This window comes from Prunus avium, chromosome 1 (assembly GCF_965620075.1).
Source record: "Prunus avium chromosome 1, drPruAviu1.hap1.1, whole genome shotgun sequence".
In the NCBI taxonomy this organism is placed as follows: domain Eukaryota; kingdom Viridiplantae; phylum Streptophyta; class Magnoliopsida; order Rosales; family Rosaceae; genus Prunus; species Prunus avium.
In genome coordinates this window covers 8,488,372-8,505,958 of record NC_142284.1, presented here as the reverse complement: position 1 = coordinate 8,505,958, position 17,587 = coordinate 8,488,372, and the positions used below count along the sequence as shown (strand labels likewise).

The window sequence follows — 17,587 nt, the reverse complement described above, 5'->3', positions numbered from 1 at the left end:
CGTTATTTGATTTTGCTGGTGGAAGTATCGGATGATGGTAGTATGCACTCTATGCCTCTGACGAATGGCACTTTCTGGGTACAACTACATGATGTATATGGCTTTTGTATGATGGTAACAGTTTACCAGGCCATTGGTTCCACATTGGGGGATCTTTTTTGGGTGGATAACCATGATGGAACTAATCTTGTAGGCCAATTTATTCGCATTCGTGTGCAGTTTGATGTCACCATGCCTCTCATTCGTCAGACAACGATTACCTTTTCGGAGGTTGGAGAGAAATTGATTGAGTTCAAATGAGTACCTTCCTGAATATTGATTTGCATGCAGGAGAATTGGACATTCTACTCAGGTGTGTATTAAGAAATATAGAATCACCCATGGCTCTCTCACTCCGAGTTTGCTTGTTCAGTTTACTTCTGCTTTTGCTGATTTAGAAGGTGCCACAAATTTATGGGGTAAATTTATTGACACATCTGCACGTCGCCCCTCAGAGATTTTCCCTCCTTATAAGGATACGGGTAATCATCCACGCTAGGAGGGCTTCTGGAACAAAGATGGATCGAGTGATCAAGGTAGTTCTGATGATCGATCTTGGCGGTCTAATTCCCAAGATAGGAATGAACTGGAGGACTCTGTCTCCTCTTCATCCCTGCCATGCCGTCACCAAGTTGTGGGGGCAGTAGAGTCTCTTTGCCAACGTGTTGGGCTATCTAATGCCGATGATCGCTCCCTGGTACAATCTCCATCGATCACAGCAGTGTCAGAGTTAGGGGCCCTCCCCATGGATATCCCTCAAAGGGAGATTAGTATGCAAGAATCCCCAGCAGCTTTGGGTGCCCAAATTGTATTGCAGATGGAAGACAAATACTGACTTATTTGCTCCTTCCCGGAATACTGTGGACCTGACTCTATCTGATCCTTTTGATTTCATGCCTATTATCAAAAAGGCAAGCCAGCTAAGTAGCTCATGAGCTTCTTCTTCTTCCATTGGTTGCGCTCGATATATCTGGTCGACTTCAAGTGTATTTAGCTTTGGCTGTGCATCTCTTCTTGTTATAATTCTACTCCCTTGACCAAAGGTTTTACAGCTGAAGCGTCTAGCTGCTCCACACTATCAATATCGTCAACTATGAGAAGTACCTTTAAGCTTCCAAGCCTTTTTCCTATCACATTGATCCCTTCAACAACACCACTTACCTTTATCTTGGTTGATTTCAAGATATCAGAAAGAAGTTGTTTTTGCAGACCAACCAGTTGCTTTTTCCTCACCCTTTCAAGGAAACTTTTACCATCAATTGTTGTTTTAACCATTCCACCCATACCAGAAATTCCTATTATGCGAACATCATCGAATCCAACGCCCAAACATTCACTGATAGCTTGCACCCGAAAATCTATTCCAACTTGGTAGGGGGGCTACATGTATGGTAGCTGTTGTTCAATCGTCTAGTGATCTCGTTAATGATATTCCTGATAAAATTTGCTTCATGCCTGATATTATGTAAGTTCAAATTAAAGCAAAACTAGAATCGTTATACAACTACAATATTCCAATGAATAAACACATTTTCATTTCCCTCAGCCACTCTTTCTGTTTTCTGTTCTCTTATTTTTCACATGTCGACACATTCTTTTCATGCCTCATTGAATTGATGTTGTGACCAGCTAACAATTAGAAATCAAGTTACGTATAATCTATCTAACAAATGAATTTCAATTCCAAATATGAAGCATTAAATTTGAGGAAATGCATCATAATTTGATAAATAGACAGAACAGTGTGCGAGTCTCAATTTTGGCATGGAGAGAAAACCATAGCACAATTTTATTCCATTGAAGAGATTACACAAATACAATTCAATCCTTCATAATTGGTAAATGCAAGAATCAAATTCATTCCATCCAAATGCTTTAAGTATTTTCTTACAACTAAGTATCAGAATTTAGCTGTAATTTCAGAATAAAGGGAATGGGGCATGTGAAGTATCCATTTTGCAAGCAGGGAATGTGAAGTTGAGCCATTTAGGATCATCACGCCTTTTTTCACCCTCTTTCTAACCTTTTTTTTTTTCGGCTAAACAAAGAATAAATTCAATTTGTTGCAAACCCTACAAAATCTTTCAAACAACATTGCTCAGGAATCCCAAAAAAAATAACAATCATGTGTCAAATATAACCTTTCAGAAGAAATAATTTCAATTATAAATTTACTTTTGAGATGAAATCCCAACCAAAACAAGAGTAAGGAAGCAAGATATCACCTAACAAGAGTAAGAATACACCGACCTCTTTTTTCATACAAGAGAGCTTACAGTTTAATAAACATACAAGGAAAGACAGACAAGTTGTCCATACATAATCATCAATCAAGATAATTCATATGATCAGCTGAAAAACAACGTAAACCTGGTAGACCATCCAAGACTTATTTAAAATGCTTAGCCACCTTGAAAGATTTGGATGCATAAGTGTGATTTGCATTTCATAGCAAAATATAGATCAATATAAGTTCTAGAGAAACTTCCCTTGTATAGTGAGCACAGTACATGTTCGGAAATCCTGCACCAAGCACACAACCGATACCTGAAAGCCTCAAAAACTGAGATGAAAGCGAGAAGATCAGGAAAAGAGGAAAGGGGGAGGGGGATAAAGAGAGACCTAACAACAAGAACAATCAGGTAAACAAGACTTTCAATGCAGTGAACATAGTACATATACAGAAATGTTGCACCAAGCACATAACTGATATTTGATAGCCTCAAAAAGTGAGATGAAACTGAGAAGGTTGGGAGAAAAATAAATGAAGAGGGAGAGAGAGAGAGCAACAAGAACAGCCATGTAAAGAAAACTTAGAAACTTTTTTCTTTTTGAGGAAAAGAATCTCTATTTAATAGTGTACCAAAACCTAATACATTTTAGTGTTTCATATTTACTCTGGAAACCTAATGTAACTATTTTAGGGAAAAACTTCTGAAAAGTCTTGACACAAAGTTCTCATTCTTCTTCAACTAATGTTTTATTCTTTATTCCTGGTTCTGGTCAGATTAATTAATAAGTAGCCAAAAAGAAGGTGGTCAAAGTAGATAAGTTCACTGTTACTGAACATAAAAATAATAGGCTGGCATGGCGAACCAAATTTTTTTTAAAAAAAATATTATGCCTGAAGGATATAGAGCAGGATATGCTGGTTAGAAATCAAATTGTCAAAAGGTCAAGAAATATGCTATGCACTGCACCAATAGACATTTCATCCTCATTACTCTGTTGTTCATCGCTCTCCAAATGGACTCATGAGCTTAGGCTTGTCACTATTGGCTGCTATAAGAATTCAACGAGAGGTCCATGTGATATGTCTGATTGTGAGCTAAATATTCTCTTATCTTCAACCACATAATTTTGAATTTCGAGATTAGTTTTGGTTGCTTATAAGAATCTTACCTCATTTACAAGCAATGCTCTCCACCGGTGCTTCATTCTCATTTGCATTTTCTGAACGACCTCTTCACTGAGGCAGTGAACTGGTTGGCTCTTTTTTCTTCCTCGTTGCTCAAGAAAGGAAGTAGAAATCAGAACCACAGAGAAGAATTGCTCAAGAATTACAGAGGACTAGCTGCAGTTTCAGATATGACAATTAATCCAGTACTTCAAGTAATAATCAAAGGAAAGTTGAAGATTGGTTAGTGAAAGAGTTGAAAGAGTTGAAATTCACCACATACTATTCCAGAGCCTAAACATACAAATTTTCTGAGTGGAGGGACAGTTCTTCTACACGAGTAATGAGCATAATTGTACAAATTCACAGAGTGAAGGGAATTATACAAATTCACCACTTTCTATACTAGTGATGAGCTTAATTATACAGATTTTCTTATCCTAATTCCATAGAAAGGGTCAGCTCCATGGAAAGAGAACTAAAGCACTGTAACAAAGATATTCAGAGATAAGTCTAAGTTTTACAGAGGTTGAAGGATGAAAAGTCAACAACTTGTAATGATACTGAACAGTAAGAAGAACTAGCATCCTCTAAGGTGTTGGATGTTTGATTGATTGTAAACAGTGCATAGTCAAGAAGGATATGCTGTTTACACTTTACATTGCAAATTGACTAAAGGTTAAAAAATATGCTATTAACTGCACCAACAGACATTTCTTGCTCATGCCTCTATAGTTCCTCTCTCCAACTATAATCACTACAGAATCACCAAACAAATCATCCAATCTAGCTGAAAGTACTAAACAAGATGATCCAAGACTCAAAAGTTGATCCTTCATGAATATTGTATCATGTTTGTCAAAATTATACCCCAGTTAACCAAAATAGAGATTTTTGCATTGCTTAGATGTTTTTACTTTACCCAAAAAAACATGAAAGCCATGTGGGACACAATAACAAAAATGGACAATAGGTACCAACCACAAATATTAGCCACAGATTAAAAAATTGTGAGACAATAAAGAAGATAGCTCTTCTCTTCTCCTCCATAAGTAGAATGATGATATTAGCCAACCAAATAATTAGAAAATAACATATGCATAATCTAATTAAAAAAATTCAATTCCAAATATGAAGCATGAATTAATGAGGAAAAGGATATAAAAATGGACAGGCAGGACAAATGAAACTTGCCTCAATTTGAGTATGAACAGAACCCCATTGAAGATTCATTCCATTGAAGAGATAACATAATACAATTCAATGCTTTATACGAAAAGCAGAACAATTAAATTCAATCAACTATATATAATGATTTATAGTGTAATCAATTAATGAATTGGTTTCAGAAACAAGAAACCCAAAGAATCTCTATAACAAAAAACTAAAGACCTTACTCATTATATGTATGCACTAACAGTTTGAACAGGAAGGGGAGTTAAGCCGGAATGAGCAGAGCTTCATTGCATTCACTTTGGCAGCTTTCTTCTTGTGCATGCAAATGTCGTTGAATGGGAAGAGTGTGAAGTCAACAGTACCCTTCTCTGCCAAAACCCTTTCTAATTCTTGCATATCCTTTCTTATAAGTTGGATGGCGGAATCATGAGAATCAATTGGCAAGAAATCCCTTTTAGTCTTCTCCTCATATTGGACCTTTTCTTCCTCTGATGGATTGGGATGGAATCATGAGAATCAATTGGCAAGAAGGTTGTTTTTGCCAATTGATTCTCATGATTCCATCCCAATCCATCAGATACCAAGGAATAAAAGTTCCAATATGAGGAGGGCTAAAGGACTTTCTTGCGATTCTCATGATTCCGCCATCCAACTTATAAGAAAGACTACGCATATGCCTCTGAACGTGTTGGCTTTTTTCAACTCCATCAATTGATTGCTTGTAACTTGAAGCAACATATCCAAGGCGAATGATGATGATGATGAAACCTATTCGTTATTTTGACCGTGGCCTTGTCATAAACCAAATACCAATCAAACCAAAATCCCTGAAGTGGGTTGCAGCAGCTTCTCAAAGCCATGGCCATGGCCTTCTCAACATCTTCTTCCTCCCAATCTTTGACAACAACTGCAACCTCAGAGAGAAGATCCAAAGAATTTGAATTCGACCCAAACTGAAAATCACCTTCCATTTTCCCCTTCATTCCCAGAACCAAGAACAGAGAACACAACTCTTCAAATTCACATAAACAACAACGCAGAAAAAGAAAGAAGACAAATTGACGAAAGTGAAAAAGTGATCAATTCAAAAACGATTCGATCAGAATGAGATAGTGGGTGGGTGGATTTAGGGTTTCGCTGATTTTGATTTACTTAGTGAACTCAAACGCAACTGTGTTTCACTTTCACTTTCACAGAGAGAGAGAATGAAGAATGAAGAAGTTTGCAAATTGTGAAGAGAGAGAGAGGTTTGGAAATCAAATAATATTCGACTAAAGGTCAGCGCTATTCAAACTTCGAACATGATTTGGGAAAGTAATGGGCCTGAAGCAAACAATTACCAGGATTTTCTGACTGTCGCGAGATCTTAGAGCATTTTCACCCATGGCAAATGACAGGGGAGGCAATGAATGTTAATATTCAGTGAATAGTGCCAATCTTTGTAAAATGCTAGATGTGTTTCCATCTATTGTGATGGCAAAAGGTAAATGCTATTCGTTTTAATTTTTTTACTTAAACGATTCATTTAGATAAAATTTTCGGTTGTCACGTGGTAATATTTATTATAAAATTTACATCTTATATTTTTTATAAGATTTTCAATAATATAGCTATTTATTTAACACATTACATACATCAAAACATAGCATAATTCATTACAAAACACAAAGAAAACATAATTCATTACAAAACACAACCAAAGCATAATTCAAAACAAAATACAAACAAGGTATACATCAACACAAAGCATAATTAAAAACTAAGCATTAAACTTGACTTCATTGACCATCATTACCTCTCAGCACTGGTCCATCAAGTCAACTTGACGTCGTTCATGAACATAAGAAGATTGCATTTCCATATAACCCGTATAACGGTCAATCATACAGTTGTTGTAACGACCGTCTCTAATCAACGATTCGTGTTGCAGTGGTTGTCCATTTGCTCCCACGGGTCATTCATAAATTCTTGTCAATGTCGTGTTCATGGGATTGGGTTCGAACACCTCTAGTTCATCATAATCATACACATCCTTCACAATCATGTTATGAAGGATGATGCATGTCATCATAATGCTCTGAAACACCTATACAAGCAGCCCCCTTAATGATTGCTCACCGAGCTTGAAGTATACCAAAACACATTTCCACATCTTTCCTATAACCCTCTTGATAAGCAGCAAATGATTTTTCATTCTCCGATTGGAGATGTGGAATTGTTTTGACGAATATCTTCTACCTCGGGTAAATTCCGTCTGCTAGGTAGTACCCACCTGAGTAGACGGTATTGTTGATTTCATAGGTGATATGAGAGGTTTGACCTCTCAACAGTTCGTTGAACACCGAGGATTGACCAAGCACGTTTAGATTGTTTTGAGATCCCGCAACTCCTAAAAAGGGATGCCAAACCCATGTATCAAAGGATGTAATGGCTTCCAGAATGATACTTTTTTGGCCCTTCATATTCCCATAATCTCATTTTTAGGCAGTTGGACAATTCTTCCATTGCCAATGCATACAGTCGATGCTTCCAATCATACCTTGGAAACCTTGAGCCTTGGCTTTTTGTAGAAGCCTTTGGAGGTCCATAGGCAGAGGTTTGCGTAGATAATCCCTCGTGTAGAGAGTTTCGATTGCATTCCAGAATCTGACCAAGCTCTCTAGGATAGTGGATTTCCTCATCCTAACAATTTCATCCACCTGATGCGCTAAACACTAGCATTCTTAAAGAAGCTGTAAACTTTTGCTCCATAAGAAGCCCCAAAACCCCATAGCATCAAACTTCTGAATGAAGTATGCGTCGTAATTGCAAATATTATGCATGATTTTATTGAACAAATAGGATGCATTCTATATCGCCCTTGAAAATTAACAGTATAGTACAACGAATTTGGGATAAAGTAATTTTCCAAGAGATTCTTACCCTGAGAATGCCTACGTCTGTCCACGTTCGGGCCATGGCCGACTTATGAACCACGTTGTCCTTGGCTTGATTGATGGAGCATACCCACTGCCATAACAACTTGATCATCATCTTCTTCCTCTTCCCTTTCTTCTTCAGCTCGTTTGGGCTTTCTTTCTTCAATTTCTCGCTCTTGCCTTTCCAACAACCTCCTCATGTAAAACATTGGGAGCAACAAATGTGTTTTCTAAAATCTGAGAAATGAAAGGATAGAGAGGATATGGTGTAAGAGGTATGAGTTAGTGTGGAAAGTGAATAATATTGGAAAGAGAAGAAAATGTATGAAGATTTGGTGTGGAAAGTGAAGAATATTGGTGGGTATTTATAGAAAAAAAAAATCAGAATTTTTTTGATTGATTTTTTTTTTTCCAATTGTTTTTACAAAAAAATTGGCAGCCATTAGATTGGAGGAAAAATTAGGATCATAGACACCAAGGAACGACACGTGGCTTGTAGCTGTTGGCGGAAAGCAGGGCTGACCCCAAGCTGGGGTCAGCACACAGGATTTTGAAATTTTTTTACTGTTAGAGAGTGTACGCCACACGTTAACGGTAAAAAAAAATTGAATCGCTTGCGTTGACGACAACTTGATGTCACCAGCCCTCGAGCACAAGCTCTGACTCGAGGGTTTGGTGGCCCCCATCATCCCGAGCTACTACAACCCATTGGAAATGCGAAATGGGGCTTGGCCTCTTTTGCCCAGGATTATTAAAATAATAATAAATTGCGAGAAACATAATGAAATGAAGAACCATAGCATAAAATGTAAATGTGCTTGAATTTAAATAGAATTGAAAAGACTAGTACGGAAACTAAAAGTCCATAGAGTAAAGAATTTAAAGACATGTGCATAATTTAAATTGCGTAAAATAAATAATTGAAATACGAGTGTGTAAAGTAAACTAGATTAATAAGAACAATAAAGATTAAACAACGAATTGAATTGCAATGGAATTGAAAACAAAATGAACAACAATGTAAACTAGACTAGAGCGTTTTAAAATGTAAAGACATAGTTGAAATCTAAGGATACTAGAGCGGAAAAAATAAGAACTAAACTACGAGCTATATGACCGCTACTCCTACGATAGGAATCAAAGTGAATGTAAAATGACAAGTTGTGTGCTATGTCGATGGTTCTTCTTATCTTTAACAACTTGATATTTATAGGGGATTCAGTAAGTCTCAATTTAGTCTTCCATCAATTGGCCTTAAAATTCGTCAATCAGTATTAATTGTTCATTGATAAATAGTATTGACTTTGGTTGATTCCATCATTTCCCATGATTGACCCAAAATACCTTCAATCCTTTGACCCATGCATATGATTTAAAATGAGTAATAATACTTGATTTGATGTTTATTCCATCCTGAGTTTTTCCCATATTCACTTTGTGTTGACTATTTGATTGATGTGATTTCCTTTTATTTGTGGATTGTGACATGTGTAGAAAATCATCCTACCTACGGATCCATAGATAAGATTACTTCTCGACACTGGCTGCTTAAAGCATTGGGATGTATTTAGGCATTCGGTCGTAGTTAGGCATTAATCTGCTTTTAGACATTTGATTTCTATTTTAATGTAATTTAAACTACGGTGGAGATTCGAATTCTAGTACAGACTGGGGAGCTCTAATCAACTTGGCTAAGCCAATATATGCCAATCTTTAATCATTTTCAATATTTAAAACCACGAAGAAAAAAACTGGTCAATGTTACCAACCATTTAGCCACATGGCAGTCTCGCAAATTCCCGCCATAAGGAGCACCTTACTAGTAATTTCATTTGAACACCATCTCTACAACAATTTTGACAAATCTCAACTTTCCCGCCCAAAACCCCCGCTTCATTTCTCTCTCTCTCTCTCTCTCTCTCTCTCTCTCTCTCTTTTCGTCGGTAGTATTCTCTCTCTCTACAGATATACGCATTCAATTTTAACTTCTTTTTTTCCCTTCATTCTTCTTTTGTCTCTGCAAACAATGCCGGACCTCGGAAACCTCTCTCTCTCAGCTTCACTAACCCTCACGACCTCCCCTAACTTCAAATTGCTCACTGATTCACCCGAACAGAGCTTGGTCAAAACCCTAGGCCTTGACTGCGATTGGGACCAGAGGTTGAGGTTCGCGACTCTGCACAATGCCGAGGTCAGCACTGGCGCTGCAATCAGGGTTTTCCGGCGGAGCCGGCCATTGGTGGACAGATCGAAGAAGATCTCCAGCGGCAAGAGTTTGGAGGACAATGTGCGCGAATGGGTTTCCAACAGAGTGGAATTGGGCATTCCTGAGTCGCGGTGCTCGTTGCCGTTTCTTGACGGCGCAAAGAAATTGGTAAATTTACTTTTCGTTTTGAATTGCTGTTTGGTTGCTGGGAAAATGGAGGAAGAGAAGTAAAAGAGGGAAAAGTTTCAATCTTTTAGCTTTTTGATGTTTGCGATTTGACGAGAATGGGTATTTTTTATGTTCGGGTTTGGGGGCAAGAGTAGTTTCTTTGTTCGTTTTGGGATCTTATTTGGGTTCGATGAAGAATTACCATACATGGTATATCAGTCTTATTCCATATTGGAATATTTTTCTGACCAAGATTATTAGTTGAGATTAATTTCAATGACTGAGGCGGGGTTTTAAAGAGTAATCACATGAACTAATGGATATCCAAGTTGAGCATTGGGAGTTTCTTTTCACAAAGTTAACTAGTGAATAAGTTTTCCTTTTGATAGATGTATGGAAAGCCTTAATAATTTAAAGTATGGATGGCTCCTTGGGTATTCTTTAAAGTTCTTCTGATTATGATGCTTTTATTGCATTTTTTCCTACTTTATGTTTCACTCACAAAGTGTACTCATTTCTTTCTTTTTTTCCTTGTTCTTCTTTACTTTTGGTTTCATTTCAGGTTGAATGTCTTGTTTGCCATTATTATGTGTACCCTGGGGAGGAGGTGGTATGCTCTGTTCGTGGTTGTCAAGGAGTGTATCATGGGAAATGTGTGAAGGAAAGGCTTCGAATCTCTAATATGAAAAAGTTCAAGTGTCAGCAACATGTAAGATCTGACAAGAATAATCATACTGTTGGTTCTATTTATTTATTTATTTAATTTTGTGCCATGCTCTTTTGCTTTCTGCATGTTAAAGGTGCAAAAAGCAATTCTACAATAAATCATAATTATGTCAGCGTTTGGGAGAAAGAGGTTGCTCTTATTTTGTTCTGAGAGAGTACTGTGGACATTCTGTTCTTCATTGATTCTGATGTAAGCCTTACAATGACTATACTGATTACTAGGGTGTTGGCCTGGCTAATGTAGAGTTTATCCATCTCATACTGGTAACTGGTACACGGAGACCATCATATGAGTCTTATAAATGGAAATTTTCATTCATATATAAATGTTAGTATTTAATGGTGCAACATTAACGTTAAAATCATTTTAGGTATCATAATTATAGCGGATAAACTTTTGCACTCTTCCCGCAGATGTTAAGGAGTTGTAATTAAAAATTCTGAAAGTGTCTACTATTGCTTCAGATTTCTTCTATCCTTCACAATGTACTAAATCCTGTTTTACTTTTATAGAACAAAAATGTTTAAACATTCCTCTGTTGTCCTGTCATGTTATTCTTGATATCTGTTGAAGGATCTTTTTGTTTAAACACACACACACACACACACACACACACACACACACAAATTTGAATGTACAAAATTTCTTACAGAAGTTGCATCTTCATTGAGCAGGCATGCTTCATTTGCAGACAGAGGGTAGATTGGCGGTGTATGCGATGCCCTATAGCGTCACATGATAAATGTGCAGCTTGGCCGGATGAAGTGATTTACTTGAAAGACCGGCCAGGGAAGGCTGTTTGTTGGAGGCATCCTACAGATTGGCGGCAGGATAGGAAGGTCAATTTCTTCTTTCCTTAATCAGTAGTTTCTGATTCTGATTTAGTTTTCTGGTACATCTACACCACAATCTTTGTCTTTATTGTCTTTCACTTTAATGTGAATGTGCTACAAACAAAAGAAGGTACCTTTGTATAAGTGGATGAATTCTTCATCATATTCTCATATCTTGCTAAATTGATGGGGGTCCCCATGAGGATTTTTCATGTTTCTTTCTAACATGCATCCTCATGCAACTGAGTTAGAGACTCAGAGGATCATCCTTCATGTTTGTATATTTCTTTTTCCTTTCCTATAAAATCACTTTGTCACTTTTATTCTAATATTGTCAGTAAATGATTTATATGTAGTCATAAAATAGAACAAGAATTTCCTGCAGTTCCATTGCTTATACTATAGCCTTTTTGTTGTTGCATTCAATGGGAATGTAGAACTTCTGGAAGTGAAGCAAGGGGAACTAGTGACATAAGATGCGTATGTGTGCGCACGAGTCTGCATGCACATGATGGAACAAGAAGTCTCACCAGTTCATTTTCTTGTACCTCTTTTCTTGTACCTCTTTTCTTGATGCATTTGATCAGAATGCTAATTGAGGAATGGTTATGCATGAAATAGTTTAAATCACTAAAGTTTATATCCTTCTGCAGGAAGATTACAGTAAATAGAGTATATGATATGCGGAAACAGATCTGGTGTGAAAGATGGTTTCCTTTTGCCAAATTGACACCCCTTTTGCCTTTACCCAAGACATACGCCTTTTTCACCTAAGGGAAGGCCCTGAGGCTACATGAATTGTTGTCATCAAGTATTAGAGAAAGCAGAAAAATAATTGCAAAATTGGCACCTCTCTTGCCTTTACCTAAGACCTACTCCTTTTCCACCTAAGGGAAGGCTCATCTTCTATAATTTCGCATGTGAGGGGTTATTTCTTGGTTTCGTACAGTCATCTGAGGCTACATTAATTGTTGTCATCAAGTATAAAAGAAAGCAGAAAAACAAAGAGTTAAACTTTCTGCTCCGTTCTAATTAAGGTGGCACTGAGAAGTTCTTTAAGTTTTCAATTCAACATTTAAAACTATTTTTCCCTCTTTTAGGAACAGTATAAGTCAGCTATGTCAGTCACACATAGTGTGCCCGATAAGTCTGTGTCTACGTAAGTCTGCTTCTTGTAAGCTGGTTATCGTATTGCGTGTCTTGTTCTGATATATGAACTTTTTTTCATTTTCAAGTAAAGTTATGTGTTGAATTTAATCATGTGGACCAAGTGAGTTGTTATTTAGTATGTGATTTTGCAGTTTGTCAGAGGGAAGCAAATGATTTGAGGCTGACTTATATAGTTTGAGTTTGTTTAAAACTAGCATAGAATATCTTATATTTTTGTTGAAGTTTATTTCGTCATCTGTATTTTTCATTGATTAGGCTGGTTGACAGGACTGATCTATTTGTTGAATGAGCAGCATGTGGTTTCGACAAGCAGTATAGAGGTCAGACTTATGAAGAGCTTGTTAATCTTTAATATATACATATATGAAGTTACATCAACATGGCTAAATATGTGAAGTACTCGTGTCATGCATTATATTGCATCAGTTGCAGTATGCAATATTCAGATTGGTTACTGTCAGAAATTGTTTAACATAAGTTGTTTCATCGGTACAATAGAGAAAATTGTTGGATCTCTCTGAAAACTGAGCTTTGTTTTTGTCTCTTGAGATTTAAATCTAACAAATTAAGTTTTTTTTATGAAGTTCCATAACTGAATAATTTTTTTTTTCTACTTGTTACAATTTGTTTTTGATGTCTGGATTAACTGATATAGTGCGGATGTCTCATTTTTTTAAAGCTTACCATAAAGCCTCCTTTACAAATTATACCTAAATCCTAGACGTCCAGTGTAAGAAAAACTCAGAAAATGGGCTTAGCTTAGCCAGTTCTGGAACTATAATGTTTGACTAGTTCTTATAAATATGTGATATACACGACTAATTGACTCTCTTCAAAATTTAGGAGGTATTCTGTCGCTTGCCTCTGCCTTACACTGATGAGGAGTTCAAGATTGACTTGACTTGGAAAGATATGGATATTAAATTAGAGCCACCTCCATATGTGCACATCAGGCGTAGTATCCTATATATGCCCTTTGTTACATTGGATCAATTACTTGAGGTTGTTAAAGTTTTTGACTTAAATCTGTGTATGGAATTGTTTATGGAAAAATGTTGAGAACTGAGCATTTGATTCCTGATGAGAAACAGTTGTCATTCTGTTTTGGTTGGTAATTTTTATTTATTTAGAAGTATTTCTCAATATTATGACTACATTGGCATCTATCTTGACTGAAGTTAGATATTTACCTAGTCAAGAAGAAGCGTGATGGCATTGATGATGATGTTGGATGCACATGTCGCACTTCCATATGCTCCGAGGATTGTGTTTGCAGGTATTTTGAACTATCTTCCATATTTTGACTGATGAAGTATGTTATAGCTGTTAGGGTATATGTTGTCAATATTGTATCCTATTTTCCAAATTAATGTGCATCAACACTTCCCCATATTTCAAAATGCAGTAGTACCTGATATTTCACCCATATGTTTAAGTTAATCCTCACTGTTCAAGTGAAAACTCTCTGCATTTAAACTGAAAATTTCATGGATACCTCAGCCATATTTGTGACATATGAATTATCTGACAGGGGTCAATGCATAAGCTGCTCAAAGGCTTGCCATTGCTCAGAAAATTGCTCAAACCGACCATTTCGCAAGGAAAAGAAGATCAAAATCGTAAAGGTGAGAAATCGTATGTTTGAGGAGAATCAAGTCAACCTTCTATTTTCTTCAAGTAGAGTTTATTATATATTCTTGGTTACATTTTATGTACTGAGGCGAATTTTGTCCCCTGTATGGCTGTACGAAATAATGTTTGATTTCACCTCAGACTGAACACTGCGGTTGGGGAGCAGAGGCAGCTGAATCTATTAAGAAAGGCGATTTTATAATTGAGTACATCGGGGAAGGTTATTCTCTTCTCCTTACATTTTCTTAGAGTATATTGTAATCAACAACAGTGAAGGCTGCATTTTATGTTCATAATTTCTTCTCTTTGATTTTCAAGTTGCCTATGGTATTTTCAGAACAAAAAAAATGAGAAAAAAACTAAGCTCCTGTTCTTGACTGCATCTGTGTTTCTCATGCTTTCTTTTCTCATCAAGCATTTTATGTGTTTCTTTTTAGAGTATTGCCTGTTTATTTTTGGGGCGATGCTATGTATTCGAGTCATACAGTAAGAGTAAAGTGCTCACCTTTTGAAGCATTTTCTTAATTTCAATTTGATTCATCACATGCTTGTTGTTTTGCAGCTACAGAATTTTCTGTTTCCCTCATTGGGGTACTAGTCCCATTCAAAAAAGAGAATTCAGTGGTATCCATGCGTACTTAAAATATCCAATTTGGAGCGCTAATAAACTCTAGTTAAGTCTTAAAAGAAAAAAAAAGGGGAAAGGAAAGAAAATCTGGTTAGAACATTAAAATATGGTGACTTTCTTTTGAATTTTTAACTGTATGCAAACATTATTTTCTTTTTCGTCAATTTTGACAAACCATTACGTTTTCTTCTGCTTGGAATTTATAATCTCATTATGCAACTATAAATTTCAAACTGGATAACCGAATTTTATGGTTCTGAAGAGTGAATTCCCAATTTCAAACTGGATACCTGAATTTTATGGTTCTAAACTTATTTTCTCTGTTTCAGTTATTGATGATGCTTTGTGCGAACGAAGGCTTTGGGACATGAAGTACAAAGAGGTGCAGAATTTCTATATGTGTGAAATTCGAAAAGACTTTACAATTGATGCAACTTTCAAAGGAAATCCATCTCGATTTTTGAACCACGGCTGTGATCCCAACTGTGTCCTTGAAAAGTGGTTAGTATGTTTTAACGTTGTCTTTGAATTGCTTTGGAATTTGCGGACAGAGTTCACTTGCACATTCCATTAGGATTATGGTTCAGTTTCTCTTGGAATATTGTTTTGCATGTTATAGAACAATTACTATGTGCTTGTGTTTATCAACGAGTCTTGGCCTCTTTTGGGACACTGGGCTCCTGTTTAGTCTGTGATTTACTGATTTTATACATGTTTGTCAAAAAATTGTTGGTAGTCAATTCTCATGGTCAGACCAATAATCACATATAAAGACGGGTCCTATGGCCGTGGTGCATGTCAGATTCATTTACGCCCGAGTTCCATTGTGGAACCTACATGCATTAGACAAGATTTATGGACCTAAAGATCATCAATGTGTCTAAGTGAGCACAGTTGTTGCTAAGGAGTTGTAACTTTTAGACAAGAATTTGTGTTCCAGTTGTTAGTTGTAGGGTTAGTAATTGAGCTTCTTGATTTATGGGTGCAAGACAGTTTCTCTCCTTGGGGAAATCAAGAGTTAGCAATGATCCGATTAAGCAGTTCCCATTAGTTGCGTTAGCAATCCTTATTAATTATACAGATAAATGAATTCTCTTTCTTCTCATTAGGATAAAGCTTTCAGCATAGAATTAGGCTCCCAACCAATATTCAAGTCGTTTTCTTGCAGGCAAGTTGAGGGTGAAACACGGGTGGGTGTGTTTGCTGCAAGATCAATAGAAGTTGGAGAGGCATTAACATACGATTACAGGTACCTCCTGATCTTACTTGTACCAGGTTGTTTAGTTTCTGTTTGTTGATCCCATGTCTCAACATTTGTGTTTCCATGTTTATAATAAATTTCAAACTTTTATGTTGGAAAATAATATTTATTCTGTTCTTGACTGGTTTTCAAACAATTGTTGTTTGTCATGAACTTCAAATAATTTCTGATTTCCTTATGTCTCTGCTTTTGCTGCAAACCTTCTTCTGACGAAAGGGACAAATTTTGTTAAGAGAAAGGGTTATTTGTTATGGCTTCTAAAACAATTATTGCTTCCTGTAAACCTGTTTGAGTACCTGTTTAATTCAACAGTAAGATGCTCATTTTTCAAGTTTCTGGGACTCAACTTCTTTTTAGTTGTCTTTTCAATTAATTTCAAGCTTGATTTTTTTTTTTTGAAAAGTAGGATGAAGTTCTTTGACATCTGCAGATTAATGGGATTTGAGAATTTAGTAGAGCATTAGTTCCTAATATTTTGATTTTGAATATAATATTTTGTAGATTCGTGCAATTCGGACCCGAGGTGAAGTGCCATTGTGGTGCTCCAAATTGTCAAGGCTACCTTGGAAGCAAGAGAAAGATTAATAAGGTGGAACTTTGCTGGGGTTTAAAACGCAAAAGAACATCAACTGCTTGCCTAGCAATCATTACTCAATGATTTCTCCCACATAGACGTATTTTGTTGTATCTCCATCTGATGTTGTGGATTGCCCATATCAAGAAATGTGGGCAAATAGAAGAAAAAGAAAAATTAAAAAAACACAGATTAAATAATCACACCTTGTTATTGTTTGGATACAATCTAAGGAACATTTTGTCTTGTAAGATTGTAACGTTGTTCAATCCTCTGCAGCATTTGTATTGGCCGTAAAACAGTGCATTAGTAAAGCCTGTAATTGATTTGCCCATGTGGGGATATGTAGTTACATTTGATCAAAATAAGAAAATTGACCTTCTTGTTCATTCTTTCCATATTATCAAAGTCAATCTGTGATTATTATAGGCGTGCCACTTTTGGTACTGTAAAGCCCAGTTTCCAGTTCTTAAGATGTTGATGAGGCAAATCACTAGGGGTGGAAATTTTGGACACAACATGACAACACCACTAAAAAACAACATGAAGTTAACGATGCAGGATGCGGACACGAATATGGCACGACCCGCTAAACATGAATAATAAACAAGTCAAGTTAGTGTCAAACTTCGTAACCTGATTTTTATTCGATAGACTTTCCTCTTCTTAACAACTTGTAGAACTTAGGATCTACATTGAGGTGTTGATGAAACTTGGGTCAACTCTACATTAAAAAAAATTGCAATCCGGTTGCGATGTTCTTAGAAATTGAAATTCTCATGCGAAGGGTTTTGGTTTGGTTGGGTGGCGTCACCTCTGCCATATCCCAAGGATGATTTTTCATTTTCTTACTTTTAT

The 17,587-nt window shown here is 36.5% G+C and overlaps 1 protein-coding gene and 1 long non-coding RNA gene across 4 annotated transcripts; one reads left to right on the top strand and one right to left on the bottom strand.

Moving 5' to 3' along the window:
* Positions 1 to 1,806: 1,806 nt before the first annotated feature.
* On the bottom strand, positions 1,807 to 6,003 carry LOC110764134 (uncharacterized). Its single transcript, XR_002527858.2, has 2 exons — positions 4,834 to 6,003; positions 1,807 to 3,613 (listed from the first exon to the last, which is right to left on the bottom strand). It is a non-coding gene; the product is annotated as an uncharacterized LOC110764134 (long non-coding RNA).
* A 3,413-nt stretch (positions 6,004 to 9,416) lies between these two features.
* Positions 9,417 to 17,118, top strand: SDG4 (SET domain group 4). 3 transcript variants are annotated; one of them, XM_021966173.2, is made up of 11 exons: positions 9,417 to 9,904; positions 10,467 to 10,613; positions 11,306 to 11,470; positions 12,928 to 12,954; positions 13,478 to 13,592; positions 13,817 to 13,910; positions 14,166 to 14,259; positions 14,408 to 14,486; positions 15,224 to 15,395; positions 16,063 to 16,143; positions 16,657 to 17,118. In XM_021966173.2, exons 1-11 carry the CDS (start codon positions 9,557 to 9,559, stop codon positions 16,811 to 16,813), a joined length of 1,479 nt encoding a protein of 492 aa, XP_021821865.1. In that variant the 5' UTR covers positions 9,417 to 9,556; the 3' UTR covers positions 16,814 to 17,118. The 3 variants fall into 3 exon arrangements, with proteins under 3 accessions (XP_021821865.1, XP_021821873.1, XP_088108743.1); XM_021966181.2 differs by having other exon boundaries at positions 9,447 to 9,904; positions 13,829 to 13,910; XM_088252617.1 differs by lacking the exon at positions 13,478 to 13,592 and having other exon boundaries at positions 9,447 to 9,904; positions 13,813 to 13,910.
* The last annotated feature ends 469 nt before the right edge of the window (positions 17,119 to 17,587 follow it).

What these genes read in the sequence shown, in the direction of transcription:
- SDG4 (XM_021966173.2), top strand. Translation starts at nt 9,557, where the DNA reads ATGCCGGACCTCGGAAACCTCTCTCTCTCAGCTTCACTAACCCTCACG. An exon ending in ATTGGCGGCAGGATAGGAAG is followed by an intron (nt 11,471 to 12,927) that starts GTCAATTTCTTC and finishes TTGAATGAGCAG; the next exon opens with CATGTGGTTTCGACAAGCAG. An exon ending in AACTGTGTCCTTGAAAAGTG is followed by an intron (nt 15,396 to 16,062) that starts GTTAGTATGTTT and finishes GTTTTCTTGCAG; the next exon opens with GCAAGTTGAGGGTGAAACAC.